The following is a 15406-nucleotide window of genomic DNA, read 5'->3' as shown; positions in this document are numbered from 1 at the left end:
CTCCACACTACAGCTACACCTTAACAGGCTCAACAGCAGCACTACAAGAGCTGATAATATAGTCGAGTGAGGCAGCAATGTAAGTAGGAGGAGACATCTTGTGGGGAGAGTTATAAGCTCCGGGGTCACAGGGTCATTAGTGAAACCTGACATCACGCCTTGAGTATGAAGAGCAAAAACACATGCCTGCAAAGCCCCGGCAATAACAGCTAATTTATAGATGTTGGAGTGGACTTAACCTCTGTATGCCTTCAATAAAAACCAATACTATGAGATACGGAGTGACTCTCAACACTTCTTATGTCATTTTTGATTAAGTGAGGACTTGGCACAGCATAGAAATTAACAACTTAGAATAAAATTAAACACAAGTATTCCTCTCTGAATGGTGAGAGTACTTTGGAGTAAATCAGGGTGTTTGCTTTTACAAGTAGCCCCAGAATGAAGCCTCTGGTTTAGCTATTTTCAAGCATGTCATTTCAAGTCCTGGCTGCTCTGCTAGCCTCTTTAATGACATGGTTCAGGACTTTGTGAACCACACGAGCACGACTAAGAAGAAGAAGAAAAAAACTGTCCAACCCCTCAGAAGATTTCCTGTTTCAAGAAAAGTGCACACATACTGTGAGTCATATAGGGCAAGTCCTGCCTGGTGTGTTTACTCTGCTCCTTCTGCTCGGAGCTGTGAGGGAGTTCAGAGGAGCAACAGGCGGACTCAAGTCTGGATATATATTCGTCTAAACTTCTTCGGAGAATTAATGAGTGAGAGAGGAGCGCACGTACCGTTTCTAAATGGAGCTACTTCGGTTTTCCGCTTTTTGGTGGGGGACGATACTCTTTGCTAGTCTTCTGCTGGAGGAAGCGGGTGAGTTGAAGTTAAAGAAAAGTTGCCAAACGCTGCAGCGCGGCTGCGTCTAATTACAGCTAGAGGCTTTCACGAGAGTCTGTTCATCGTTAGCGCGCTGCAAAGTGACAAATTGCTTCCCTATTTTGACTTTATTACAGGCTTTATGTCATTATACTTTTACAGAAGTGTTTCAAAAAGGCCTACAGTTCATTTGAAGTGCATATTACAGCACTCTTTATTTAAATAATGTCAAATAAGTGTGCTTAAATAAGTGCACAGGTATTGTGCCTTAAATTCACGCACGAGCCCTCTTGCTAGCACTGTATATGTGGCCTTTTAATTCAAGTTAACTGCTGTTTACCTGTTAATGCTACATTAGTTCTTCAGAGGACATCACCTGTCCTTACTTCCACCTTTTTAATACCTCCTCTTATCTTCATCTTTGATGTGCACCCACATTGCTAACAGGTCAAAAGCGCCCCCATAGGAGTACACTATTTTACCTTCATGTGTCTCAGACTCAGTCCCAGAGGCACCAAGTGGCTTTGGCTGCTCCTAATCCTCTTTCCCCCCCTTCTCTGCAATTATATGTAGCCCTAGGTGACAATTACTACCATTCATTCCGTCCATAGCACCGCCTCTTGGGTTTAAAGACATGCTCTTTCAGAGGATTGCTCTAATGATATAATTACTCCAGCTCAACCACCTTCTCACTCAGTTATGTGCTATCTGTCCCGCTCAGTGCTGATTTACTTAAAACCCTCACCAAGAGTTTTGCATCACTGTGTTGGATAGTGTAGTCCAGAGTTCTTGTCTCATAATTTGATGTTATTGTTTGTGAGAAAGTCTGTAAAGTACTACCACAGTATCCCACTACACTCCCAATGATGGGAATTTCTGGTGTTTTTTGAGAGTCTGCTCTTTTGGCTTTAAAAGGGGAGTTTTTTGGTATCTTCTGCTCTGGTTTTCTTATGTAACTTAAAGACAAAATAGAAAAAAAAAAAAAAAATATATATATATATATATATATATATATATCTTCTTTGTTGTGTTATGCCACTCTGGCTTGAACTGTTGGCTACATTTCTCAATACTGCCCCCATGATTGGTGTTGTGTACCCTTCAGCTTAGAGAAAACATGCGGAAAAATGGACAAAATGAACGCAGAGTTTGGACAGGAAACTGCCCATATCTGTATGCATTTTGAACTTAGAGCATAAATGAGCCTTTGGAGAGCTTGAGTTGTGGTAAAAACCACTCTCCCCTTGTGAGTGGTGTTTGGTGTAGGCTCTATGGACAAACAGAGAGGGAAAAGGCCGCTGCCCTGTGCCCTTTTTGAGCCACTGATTGTAGTCTGACGTCTCATGTTAGATTTATAATAAAAAGTATGCCCTGTCGAACCCAGTGTGGCTCAAGTAGGACAGCTGTACTCTTCTCATCATCGTTCAACCTTCGGAACAGCACCATGCTCGTCAGTGTCACTTTCCCTCACTTGATAATCAAAATCAAGTGCAAAAATGCATGAATCACTGGCTGTGGACGGGCCTCAATACTGGCTATAAAACGACCACAACTTTATTTTTCAATATTCTCGTTGCATTTGTGGGAAGTTACAATTTTGAGAGAAAGTGATTTTTACCTTCCCAAAACGTAGTGTATTACTTTTGTGGGCAGTTGTGATCGTCTATTGAACTTAAACTTTGATCTTAGCCCTCCATTTATCAAACTCAAGATTACAATCAATCAAAAAGAATGTAATTTGTGAAATTTGTCAATAAAATTATCTGATCTCAATCATAGGCTTCTATATCAAATCGCAAAGTCTGTCAAAGTCTGACACTTGTAATGCAGGAAAATCCTGCAATCCCCCGTATAAAATGCTGCAAACAGACAAACTGGTTTGAAACATGGGTGAAATCAGCGGAAGTGGGCTCATGTCTGCACCAAACGGGATGACCCCTTGGCCCCACCAGGCATCGTTATTTCCTCTAGTCTGAATGCATAGCAGCAGGTACAGGATGTCATCAGCTCTTCTCGCGCTACTGCTTGAGGTTTGTTGCTCTTTCACGCTCTAAGTTGCCACTTTTTTTTCTGCTGCAAGCCGCAGGTGGAACTCCACCCGGCAGATTGGGTAGATTGACACAGAAGGCTTTTTGTGTGGGAGTTTACAGCGCACACACATGCAGCACCTTTTTCTGAAGCCGGTGTGAAGTCGGGGTGAACACACTTCTTCACTGTCTCTTCATACCTGCAAGAAGTCTAGCTCTACTCATGCTTCCTGCTCTGAAAACTCTCACTTTGTGGTCTCATGATCAAAGTCACAGCCAGTGTCATTTTTAGACATCCAGGCACTGCTTCAGTTTTTATTTACAGTGCTTTTTTATGTTTGCAATCTTAAAGAACAGTTTTAACCCAATTCCTTTCCAGGCTTGGTCTCAGGTTGCATTGCAGAGTTCAGCTTCCTGTTCACGTGAGCATGCACAAGTGTGGATATGTGGTTTTACTAAGGCACAACTGTCACATGCTTGGTCATTTCCTGATGATGCTTCAATCTGTTTTGCTAGATTGATCGTGGGGAACTTGGAGAATCCTCCTTTAGGATCATTTCCAGCTCTGTAAGCTTTACTTTAATGTGGCAGGGAAGGACTCTAATTTAGGAAAAGGAGAGTGCAGGAGCAGCAGAGAGGACTGTGCTGCCTTGGTGTTTCATTACCCTCTGTATGCCAAACAGGACCTGATTTTTCTCATTATTAGTCTCTCAGTGCAAGGACACTCAGAGAAAAACATCTCTACGTTACAAACACTCACCAACATATAAACACAGGTACACATATTTTTCTCCCCCACAACATTCACAGACACAGTCTCTGTTTTTTTTTGATATTCATGAACAGCACTGGCACAACACCTTTAGAGATGAGGAGCCGGCTCATCGGCGTGACAAATTAAAGACTCCTCAGCGAGGGGATGCATTCGCGTCTCCTTTGTTTGTTATTCTTGCCTGTCTGCCAGTTGTCTCCTTAGATGATTATCAAACCCACAGGCACTCATCACACAATCCTGTCTGTCTCACTGATATGGGTCTGCCTGCCTGACTGCCTGCCGGCAAAGTCAAGTCTGAACAAGACTAAAGAAGGTGGATGCCACAGCGTGCTGCTCTTATTGTTCAGACTGCACAGGGGAAAAAATCTGTCCAGCCCTCTGGGATGAAATAGTTTGGGTTTTCTTGTGGTTGTATTGAAAAATCTGCTTCTACTTATTGAAACATTCAAAAGACGCCTACACTTTTAATTAACTCTTCTTTTTTTCTTACTTTTCGTTCTAGTCTATGTGTAGTTATTTATTGTCACAGAGGCATTATTCATTTTAAGAGTAATGTATCAAATGCTGTGCAGTCAGACCAGCTTGTTGCCAAATTAACAGAATTTTTTGATTTCAATACAGCACTAGTAACAATCAAACTACTGTAAATAGGTTATATGCAGATGATATCATGCAGCAGTGGAAAACTCCCCTTGGTTGGCAAGTAGTGATTTCTGCATAAAGAAACACTACCAAAAGGCCATGTTTGAGCTGTTCCTGGCAATGCCAAGCATTTAAAGAGTGAAAATGAAAACACCTTTTATTGTTAAGCTACTTTTGTGTCCCGAAAGTAGTGAAATATTCAGGAAAGAATAGTTTGTGTTACTGTAGTATTATCTCACACTGTGATTAAAAAAAAAGCCTCCATCTAATGCCTGGATGAGCGGTGTCACACAGCCAATCACAGCTCTTTCTCTTAAAACAGCAGTGTATTTAAACATGACGTACTTCTCACTAATCCCTGCTTGCATTGATGCTGATGCACCACACTGTTGCTGCTGCTGCTGGCAAAGCTTGACTTCCTCCACCCCAGCCTCCTCCTTCATAGCACAAGGCTTGTTTCACCCTCATTCAGATTCATGTGACTATGTATTAATTGTTTTAAACTAATTTATCATATTAAATATGCATTGTCATAAATGTATCCATCCATGATTTTTTTTTTTTTTTTAGCTATTTGCTTCCTGGAAAGTCAAAGCGTGCTGCTTGCTTAACCCAGGGAGCATCTTTCGAGCAAAGCCTTCTCTGTAAAACTCTATATCCATTTTGCTATAAAATGGTATATGGCAAGAGTTTCCCTGAATGAAATAGCTTTTGATTTGGTACCCATTTGGCTTTTAACATGTGGATTATATGACAACAAAAGATAAAGGAAGGTAAACTGGCACTCAAATGTGAGTATCTTCTGTGTCTCAAGACTTAGCAACAAAAATAATCTGGATAATTTAGTTATTTGTGATTTCCAACCTGCATGTTATAAAGAATGACTGAACACATAAAGATTTGACACACTTTTAATGGAAATATAAGGCAAAACATTTAATTTATGTCAGTGTTTGTGCAGATCTATGAAGCTGTCATCAAACCACATGTCGGGACATAACAAAAAACATACAGAGATATAAGGATAAGGATTAACTTATGATTTTTGGTCAGCCTGTGAGCATCTGCACCTGTTGCTACACAAATTCTGAAAATTATGGCACCAGTAGAAAAAAATAATTTTCATGTCTCTCTGAAGCATTAACCATTTATTGTAATCTTAATCATGTGTTTTCTTTCCCTCTTTCTCTTTTTTTTCTAGAATCCAGTATAATGAAGGTGAAAAGGCTGTGCAAGTTCTGCGACGTACAAACAACCAGCTGCACAGGTAAAGGGAGCTGCGATGTGGGATGTGCCATCACGTCCATCTGCCCCAATGATGAAGACGTGTGCGTCAGTATTTGGTAAGTTTCATGAAAAGAAAGACGGTCCTAGAAATATGCGAGTGCTTCAGCCTCTTATGCCATACTGCATACTCGAATAGACAAGTCAGAATATTAGACCATGGATGCTTATTTATTATCAGTCAGATGGGGAATGATTTTCTCCTAGAAATAAAACGTCTCTCCTCTGAGTGACCTCTCCTGAGAGCACACTGCCATTCAGCATCTCAAAGAAGACACTGAGCTGGATTACAACAGCACGTGAGCGCCCTAACCTCCCATCAGCATCAAATCTGACTTTCAATGTGAGAAGCAGCAGGAAGCAGATTTGTGTTGGTGTTAAAAGCTTAAGGCCGTGCTGCTGTTTCTCATTATATTAGCAGCATTGCGGGCATGTAATGAGCTGAGGTCAGCAGAAAGCTGACAAAACATGGACAGCGGTACCTCTTTAAAATGTTTCTCACATCGCTGCTCAGCAGGGAGTGAATTTTAAATATCTGTGTTTGTGCAGTTTCAGGCTTTTTCTTGTTTCCTGTTTGTACCGGTGTTTGAAATCTTGCTGTTTGTAAATGTGACCTCTGTATTCAGTCATTTACATACTGCTAAGACCGTGGACTGCTGAAAGAGACAAATTTAACTTTTACAGTTTCCACTTTATCATTGTGTGGCTGAGAAATTGCTTTATTTGCACAACTGTAGACTTGCCCACATTGCCTTGTGACATTATAAGAGAGATCTCTGAATTCACAGCCAGAAAAGTACATTTCAGTCTTAATCTAGTAAATGGCAGCATATTTATGTTTTTCTTTTCAAGGAGGAAGACGGATGACAATGTCACCTTTGATACAATCTGCCACCGCCCGTCTCAGAAGCTGTACGGCTTGGTCCTGGAGGATTACAACAACAGCAAGTGTGAGATGAAAGAGAGAAAGGGCATGGGCTCACAGTTCTTTATCTGCTCCTGCTCTGAGGATGAGTGCAATGAACACATCTTCTTTAACTCCAGTAAGTTAAGACACAAGTGTTTCACTTTCTAACCCTTTCTTTTCAACAACTCTTGAACTTCAAAGCTAGTTTCTTGAGTGGGTGTCGTCTTTGATCATTGCACTTTTTAAAATGATACTAAAGTAATCCATCTACCATGCAAAGAAAACACTTCAAATCCATGTCATTCTTGCAAAATATGCAATGACAAACTTGTTTTCAAGGAATAGTTCATCAGTTTTTCTAACTTGTCTTTGTGGCGTTTCTAGATATGGTGATTCAAACCACTCTTGTTTCTGTAGGTTAAAGCTATGTAACTTTTCAAACAGGAAGTTTTAAATTTGACTGAAACACCAGTCTCTTCCCCCACTCTTCCCTCAGTAGTCACACCAATTGCATTCATTTTTAGGACCTGTTTCCATTCAGATATGCAGCCCTCACATGATTGAGTTCCCAAAAAGGTATGGAAACTTAAGACCAGAAGACTCTGATAGATATGATCCAAGCTTAGGCACTCAGTTTTGTTTGAAAAAACTGAGAGGCCTTTAATCTGTCGGGCTAGAAACATTAAATACACCAACAGCCATCACACTAACTATATATCTAAGAAGGTGCGTTGATTGGTGCAATTTTTTTCTCTTACTTGTTTTTGTAAGGACTGATCACAATCATGCATTCTTGTTAGTCCTTAAAAATGGCATTCAATTTTCAGAGTATATTAAAAAAAAATACAAGTACAGGAGTCCTGTGGATCCTTGTAAAGTTTTGAATTGTACATTTAGAGTAAAAGGCCATTAAAAGTCTTAAAAAGTCAGATTTTTACCAATGAGTAGACTTAAATTTTAGCAGGCACTTTGACTAAGACGTGTCCTTATCTAATTTTGTTTTCTAGCCAAGCTTGTACAGTTTTAATCATCTTCCTCCACTAATTGTTGCAAATATTCTTCATAATTCAGGGAATTCAGTGTTGGGTGTTCTGAATTTCCCGGGGGGAGGACCCCAGACCTCTCTCTAATTTTATCTGACTCACTGTGATTTAATGAACTCTGTACTGTTATGAAACACTAGTCCAGTTCTTATACATCTGGGCTACCAGGCTCGCTACCAAAAAGCAATGCAGCCCACTCTTATTTTAACAGGTTTTCCCTGTCAGAAAACATTATTCTGCTTTTTAATAGTTAAACTGTGTAGAATCAGCTCAACACACTTACAAAAATGTGTGATGAAAAATATCCCCATACAACATACTGATAGAATAGAGGCATTAAATGTACCTGGCATCTTCACATTTTGGTGTTTTGACCCCCACAAAATTCACCCTATGCCATATGCCATGGTGTTCTGAAAAATCTCATTCCTCTTATGTTTAATGGTTTACCATGCAAAAAAATGGTATTAATTTTCCTCAGTTCAAGTTGTAAAAAGTTCTTGAGAAGTCTTTATTTTGATTTTTAAAAGTGTGTAGTAACCCTGCTAACAAACAAAGGGAAAACAACACAAACACATAGTATAGACAGTTTTAACACTGTAGCCTTGAACCAAAGGGAACCACTAAAAAGATGCATCTTGCACTTTTTCTTTCCTAAGTTAAAATCTGGTCTAATCTGAGGTATAAACTCAGTCCAGTTATTCCACAGTATTGAAAAATTTTCAAGCTCCTGTTGTCCCTCTTTCCATCATTTAGTTCTTATTTCTTTTAGATATTTTAAACAAACTGTTTTCCTCATTGTCCTTGATTTGTCCACCTTTTTGCCTCCACAAATTGCTTCCCTAAGTCAACAGGACCATCTGTCTGTCCCAGGGAAGTGGGGGAGCCAATAATTGGACAGAGAGGGGTTTATGCAGTCAAAAAAAATGTAACATGTTTGAGCTTCTGCGTGAATCATATACAAACTGAAGAAAGGATCCTGTCAGAGTAAACACAGAGCTGAGAACAACAGACCAAGGTTGAGTTTTACGGCACGTTTTCTTTTGAAAGTCATCACTTGATGATTTATTAAGTTAGAATATATTTAATAGCTGCTTTATTTATTGTAAAAGTGTTGCATACATGAATATCAAACTACAGCTAGTAGCTGTTTAGCTTAGCTTTGAACCAAGGCTAAAGCTGGTCTGATTTTATTTGCTGCTAGCTTGAATTGTTGGAGCTTATTAAACTCAACTTAGCAAACAAACAAAATGCATAATTAACACAACTCTTTTATGGGTTTGGCTGATTGTTTCCCTTTGTTTCCAGTCTTGATGCTAATTTCAACCAAGTGAAAGCCCCCCCTGCACTGAATAATACAGTGGTTTGAGTTCTATTATGTTACACTAGGTTACAGAGCAGTGCAGTGTATTTACCCAGTGACTAAACTAATCAGTATTTTCCTTTTCTTTACATCTCTTGTGTGTTGGTATAATTCTATAGCAATGGATCAATAGTGCAGTAACACTGATTTCTGTGTGTTGAAAAGAGCCACACTGGTTCAGACACAAAATAGTATCATCATAGTCATGGTTGCCCTAATACTATAACTCCACTTTCTATCAGTGCGTCATGTAAGGCGTCACGCATGAGCGTTAACACATGTGCACTGTAACACTGTCCAGATACATGATTACGAACAGGTTTGAGAAACATTGACTCGTAGATTCTAGTAACAACATTGTCCCTGGTATCAAATGTATTTTGACTACAGCAGGCAGTAATAACACTGAGGTACATTTCCACGACCTGGCTCTGCACCCAGAGCCAAATTGAAAGCATCTGCACAGCACAAACCACGTAATGGAAATACATCGGTGCGCTGCTGAGAATGTCTGTGCACTCTCTGTAACTTCTCACTGACTAACATGAGGCAGTGTTGTAAGGAAGGAGCTGCAGCAGAAATAACAACTGTTGGGAAACAATGCTGGTAAATCTGGAGGAATTTTTACTAGTTAGCTCAAAGCATTGCTGTATATAAGCTTTTCTTAGTCGTGAAATGTGTAGGGCAATGCAAAAAAATAACAGCTTGTACTTAGAGGAAGTACTGATTTGTTCGTCACATGTCAGCTGAAGTTATTTCACAAGTGACCTATTGCTGCTTTAACGGTGTCATCAGGATTATGTCTATAGACTTTGTTGGTATTTACAAAGGACTGAAATGGAACTTGAGTACAAGTACTTTGTCATGCTAGACCAATAAAAAACATCAACTGAATCTACATCTTGTAGTTTAACTTAGACAAATATAAATAATGCTGATATGTCTAGTCTAGGATGGCCAGCACTCTCATTTCCCTCTTTGTAAATGTGAAACTGGAACTAAAATCAGGTTATCTAAGCCTGGAATCGCATAAACACAGGAAACGGGAAACAAAATGGCCTGATTTAATTAAAAGGCCATGAAATCCTCATTTAAAGCCCCTAAAAAACACACTTCTAAAATAAGCTTTGCTAAATATTTAGTTTTATTTTCCCACCAAAAAAAAAAAAAAGGTTTGGAAACAAAATTCTGATCTCTGTGAGGTTTAAGCAAAGCTATTTCTTGCCTGTGAGCGATACTGCTCCGGGGTATCCACTGGTTTCCTCTTAACCACACATTAAGTTTAAGAGGACACTGATTCTTTCTGTGAACTCTTTGTTGATTTGGTGACCTTTGGACAGATTCAGGCCAGCAAGTTCACCTCTTTTACAGTCTGTATGCTGTGAAGAATATTCAAAACAAAAAACAGAGTAAAATCTCAAATCAAGGGCTTTAAACCAGCTGGACAAAACATCCCATATATTTAGTATTTTCTTTTTTTGTTTTAAGATTTTTAGGAATTTTGCCTTTATCTAATAGGACAACTGAAGAGAGACAGTAGACATTTGGAGAATGACATGCACAAAACCTGCGCTGAGACCAGTGACCAGTGGGTTGAGACCTCTAGCCTCTTCTTATGGACACCTGTTCTCCCCGCTGAGCTACACCAGCACCTCAAATGTAGTATTTTGTTTAATTTATTTGGTTATTTCAAACATTTTTTTTAGTTTCAGGAGTACACCTCCTGGAAGAATGAAGATAAAGTGGGGGAAAAATGAAAGTTTTTAAAGGCTTCATTTTCACTTCAGACAAATTGATGTACAAGAAGCATGAGGATACTGTAAAAAGTTAACTAGTCCTACCCAGGACTGGGCAATGTATTGAATATTTAGGATGTATCAATATATGTTGAAGTGACATTTTGGATAAAATGATATTGTTCAAATTGATATACAAGTGGTTTAACCCTCTGAGTCCGACGTTGTATAATCTATTTTTAATCCATTTTCAATTATTTCTGCTGCTAGCTAACCAATGGCAGGCTGTTCCTTGGTTGCATCATGCTTTGCCAAACAGCGCATGTCCTGACTCTTAGATCTCAGAGGAGACAGCTTAAATAGCTCATAATGGAGAGAAAGAGAGACAGAAAGCCTGTGATGTGCCCCTCTGTGTCTCTGCAGACAGGAAATGCTTTGGATAATAGCTCAGAAACAGCCAATATGAAAAACGCAGGGACTTTTTGTGACAGAATAATTATTTGTTCACTTTTTGGTCCCCACATGATGGTAGAACAAGTTTGTGCAAAACAATTTCTTATTCATTATTGTTTACTGTCTGTCACACATAAAAATGTCAGAGTTTTAATTTCCAATTAGTTCTGTCTTTTGTCTTTATAGTCTCATATCTTTTTGATAATCCACATGACATTACTGCAGACATATTCTTAAAGTCCAGGTTGTCCTGAAATAAAGGATGTTTGGAGCTTGACTGTGCACCTCAGGGTTGATGTTTTACAAGCGTTTAAAGACAATAAGTCCAGGCAAGACCAAATGGTTAAAAAAGCTTAGGGATCAGAGGGTTGAGTTGATGCTGATTTTAAAAAAATAGATACTAGGCCTAATGCTCTGTAAAATGATTGTTTACAGTAATATTCTTATAAATCATGACATAATCTCTTTTTAATGTTTGTTTGAAAAGGATCAATATTATTTTATCTATTTGATTTGAATTCAGAAGCACACCAAAATGAAACTATTTTGATACCTGTTTGATACCCTTTGGAACAAAAGCAGAAGACCTGACAACCAGTATTGGGCAATTTATTAATTTGATTTATCAAAAGTATCTGGAAGTTCCCTTCAAACTTCAGAAATTGCGCAGATATGTTGTCAACATTTGTAAAAGTTGGTGGCCATTGCATCCTTTGGTTAAAAAAGTATTAGGATATGGTGTATGGACCATATTACCCACCCCTTGTCCTACCCATCTTTAACTTATATCCTTCCTTTTTCTTTTATCTTCACCAATTAACAAGAGGCTAAATCTTTCATAATACCAGAGATTACAGATATTCAGCAGAGCAACACAAAGCAACAACAAAACAAAGCATACAGCACACATTTGTACAAAGACAGCACAAATGATATTATATAAGTCCCCCCTTCCCCTTCAATTTTTCTATTTCTGCATGACATAAAGCTCCCTAAAATTCAGTTTTTAAGTGTATTTCTTTTGCCTCATACAGAACCCTTCCTTTCTCCTGTATTGTCAATATTTCCTACTCTGAGAAAAGGTTTTGTCTAAAAGCTGAACGAGTCCAGGAGGCACAGTGACAGGTTTGTTGTGAGAAATAGCTTCTCACTCTGTGAAAATAAAAACAAACTGTCTGGGGCCATGTTGAGGATGTCAGACATGTGGTTTCCTGTTTAGTAAAAAAGAAAATAGAGCGAAGCAGAGGGCTTGACTTGGTAGTTACCTCCTCCTTTACCTCAAGCGTCTCTGCCTTCACATCTGCAGTTTCCTGAAATAAGGTTCATATCACTTTTTGAGCAGTAAACATCCGAGCATATTTCTGCCTGGACAGTATTACTTAGTCAAACACTGTAACCAGAACTTTCAACTACACTTTTGGCTGAAAGGTGCCACCTTTAAAATGGAAACTGCATCCATGCAAACTCCATTTAAATGATTGCATTTAGAAGTCATCAAACTGTGGACCAAGTGAGGTTTTTCAGACTAGTTATATATCTTTTATAGTTGGTCTTTTAGTACAGCAGCTTCAAAAAGAGGACTGTAAACACAGCACAAACATAAACTTTCCCCTTCTGCCAAACCAAAGCAGCTCCCAGACACACCACGTCTAAAAAAAAAAAAAAAAAAGCATCAGACACACTATAAAGAGAAACAATATGTGGTTGACTGGGTTAGGGTTTTTGGAGCACTTGCCTTTGTGGCCCAGGCGCTAACTTTAGCTTTAGATGCTTCCAGACATACCACAGGGGAGGGTCATGTTCCCCCGTCTGTTGTGAGAATATTAATTCACTCTTAATGGGATTCTGATGATATAATCTGCTGAGATGGAACTAGATTTTTATTTTATTTTCCAAGAGGCAAATAGTTGAGTGTATTTATAATCCCACCATAAAAAGTAAACTACAGCATTTACAAATAGTTTACAAGACAGGACTACAAATCAAGGAAAAACATAAAAGGTTAAGCTATATTTTTAGGTACAGGAGTTGGTTTAAAGATATTCATGTAATAGTTTTAACTTTGATTATTTTCATTTGTAAATGGAGTCTGTCCAGAAGTTAGAAACCTTCAAGCACTCCAGCCGCATCCATCCAGACTTCATCCTGAACTATTGTTCAGAGCACTAGGAGAGCTTTTTGCACCACAAGCAAGTTGTAACCACAACACCGTTATATCAACACTTTACAAAACAGATTTTTTTTGGTAATCTTTCCCAGATCTGTACCTTGCAACAATCCTGTCTCTGAGCTCTGCAGACAGTTCTTTTCATGGCTTGGTTTTAGCTTTGATATGCTTTGTCAGCTGTGAAACCTTCTGTAAAGAGGTGTGTGCCTTTCCAAAGCATGTCCAGTCAATGTAATTTAACACAGGTGGACTCCAGTTAGCGGTCAGGTTATCTCTAATTGATTGGCAAAAAAAATTAAAAAAAAAAAAACAAGTTTTAATTACACTATGTCATGATAGGGTATTGAGTGTACATTTATGATACTAAAATGTTTTTGTTTTTTGTAGCATCAGCCTGCAACATAACAAAATTAATAAAAGTGAAGGGTGTCTGAATACTTTCTGAATGCACTGTAACTGAAGGAGGAGGCACATCCTGGCTATTGTGCATGCACCATCACAGCTGTTAAAAAAATTAATTGTTCTGCCCTAACATGAATTTTTATGGGATCATCAGAGCTCAAAGCTAACTGTGCTGTTTAGAAATAAGGTTAAGAGCAACATATTTTGAAATAAAGTGTCACATCGCCAAAACATTAGCTGAATGATACTAAAATGTCAATGAAACACAGCAAAGAGGGGAGAGGATTTTTTTGTGTGATAAAATTTTTTAATGCTTAGAGCTGGGAATGCATGATAACTCACAACACAATTCAATATGATGCAATTCAATGCAACATACTAAAGTATACAATAATAATGTCCCAAAACAGAGATTCAGTGACAGTTGATTTACTGCAAAAAATGGTTTAATCATACACCATCTAATTAAGTAAAAGATATAAAATTTATATATATATATATATATATATATATATATATAACTCCTGTAATTTATAGTAAGTATCGTCATGAAGGGTAAATGGTGTGGCAGGGACCATCCTTGTTAATTTTAGCCGATTACATCAAAAAAAGACATGCTGTCAGTTCCTTCAGGTTCATTTAAATATCAATATTTGGCACCAGTGATTCTCTAATTGCACAAGTCAGCACAATGATAAGGTTGCATTGATTTAAAACTTCTGTGTAACTAACAGCGTCTTCATCATTTTCACTTTATTCCCTTCAGATGTGGATTCCCAGGTGGTAGCGGTCATCTTAGTGAGCCTGGTTCCTCTTCTGGTCATGGCTGTCATTGTCATCACCTCCTTCTACTGCTACCGCGTCTGGCGCCAGCGACAAGCCAGCTCCAGGTGCAAGAAGGGCACCCATCGGGACTTCAGCGACGCTCACGCCATCATGATAGACGACGAAGGCTCTGACAGCAGCTCCACGCATGCTAACAACCTCAACCACAACACAGAGCTGCTACCTATCGAACTGGACGTCCAGGTTGGAAAAGGACGCTTTGCGGAGGTTTACAAAGCCAAGCTGAAGCAGGGGTCCTCTGTGAGCGAGGAGCAGGGCTTCGAGACAGTGGCCGTGAAGATTTTCCAGTACGAGGAGTACGCCTCCTGGAAGAACGAGAAAGAAATATTCTCAGACGCCGACTTGAGGCATGAAAATGTGCTTCACTTCCTGACGGCAGAGGAGAGGAAGATGCAGAGACAGTACTGGTTGATCACAGCGTACCATCCAAGAGGAAACCTGCAGGAGTACTTGATCCACCATATTGTTAGCTGGCATGACCTGTGGCTACTTGGGAGTTCACTTGCGCAAGGAGTGGCGCACCTTCACAGCGACCACACCCCCTGCGGTCGCTACAAAATACCCATTGCACACAGGGACATTAAGAGCTCAAACATTCTGGTGAAAAGTGACTTGACCTGCTGCTTATGTGACTTTGGCCTTGCCCTTCGCTTGGACAACACTCTGTCTGTGGATGAGTTAGCCAACAGTGGGCAGGTAAAGCTTATTAATACTACATTCTGGGGAGGTTTATGTAGTTTTTCTTAGCTTTTATCTCCTTTCTGTTATAATTTGCTGTGGCACCCAGGACACAGACCAATCGAACCCTGTGGTTTCTATCTTTGAAGTTATCAGACCATGAACACAGCCGTGCTATCAATCAGGCCTTCATTCCTGATCTCATCACTCAGGGACAG

At 39.2% G+C, this 15406-nt stretch overlaps 1 protein-coding gene across 1 annotated transcript in view; it reads left to right on the top strand.

Moving 5' to 3' along the window:
• The first annotated feature begins 627 nt into the window (after positions 1–627).
• The window catches only part of LOC121523898 (TGF-beta receptor type-2-like), a 34364-nt gene continuing 19585 nt past the window's right edge, over positions 628–15406 (top strand). The window contains exons 1-4 of the mRNA XM_041808958.1: positions 628–862; positions 5511–5652; positions 6446–6636; positions 14431–15206. Coding sequence (XP_041664892.1) covers positions 790–862; positions 5511–5652; positions 6446–6636; positions 14431–15206 — 1182 coding nt within the window. The 5' untranslated portion in view covers positions 628–789. The remainder of the gene's footprint in view (positions 863–5510; positions 5653–6445; positions 6637–14430; positions 15207–15406) is intronic.

The sequence above is a fragment of the Cheilinus undulatus genome, linkage group 16 (genome assembly GCF_018320785.1).
Source record: "Cheilinus undulatus linkage group 16, ASM1832078v1, whole genome shotgun sequence".
In the NCBI taxonomy this organism is placed as follows: Eukaryota; Metazoa; Chordata; class Actinopteri; order Labriformes; family Labridae; genus Cheilinus; species Cheilinus undulatus.
Note: the sequence above shows the minus strand (reverse complement) of the source record. Positions and strands in the feature narration are given on the sequence as shown.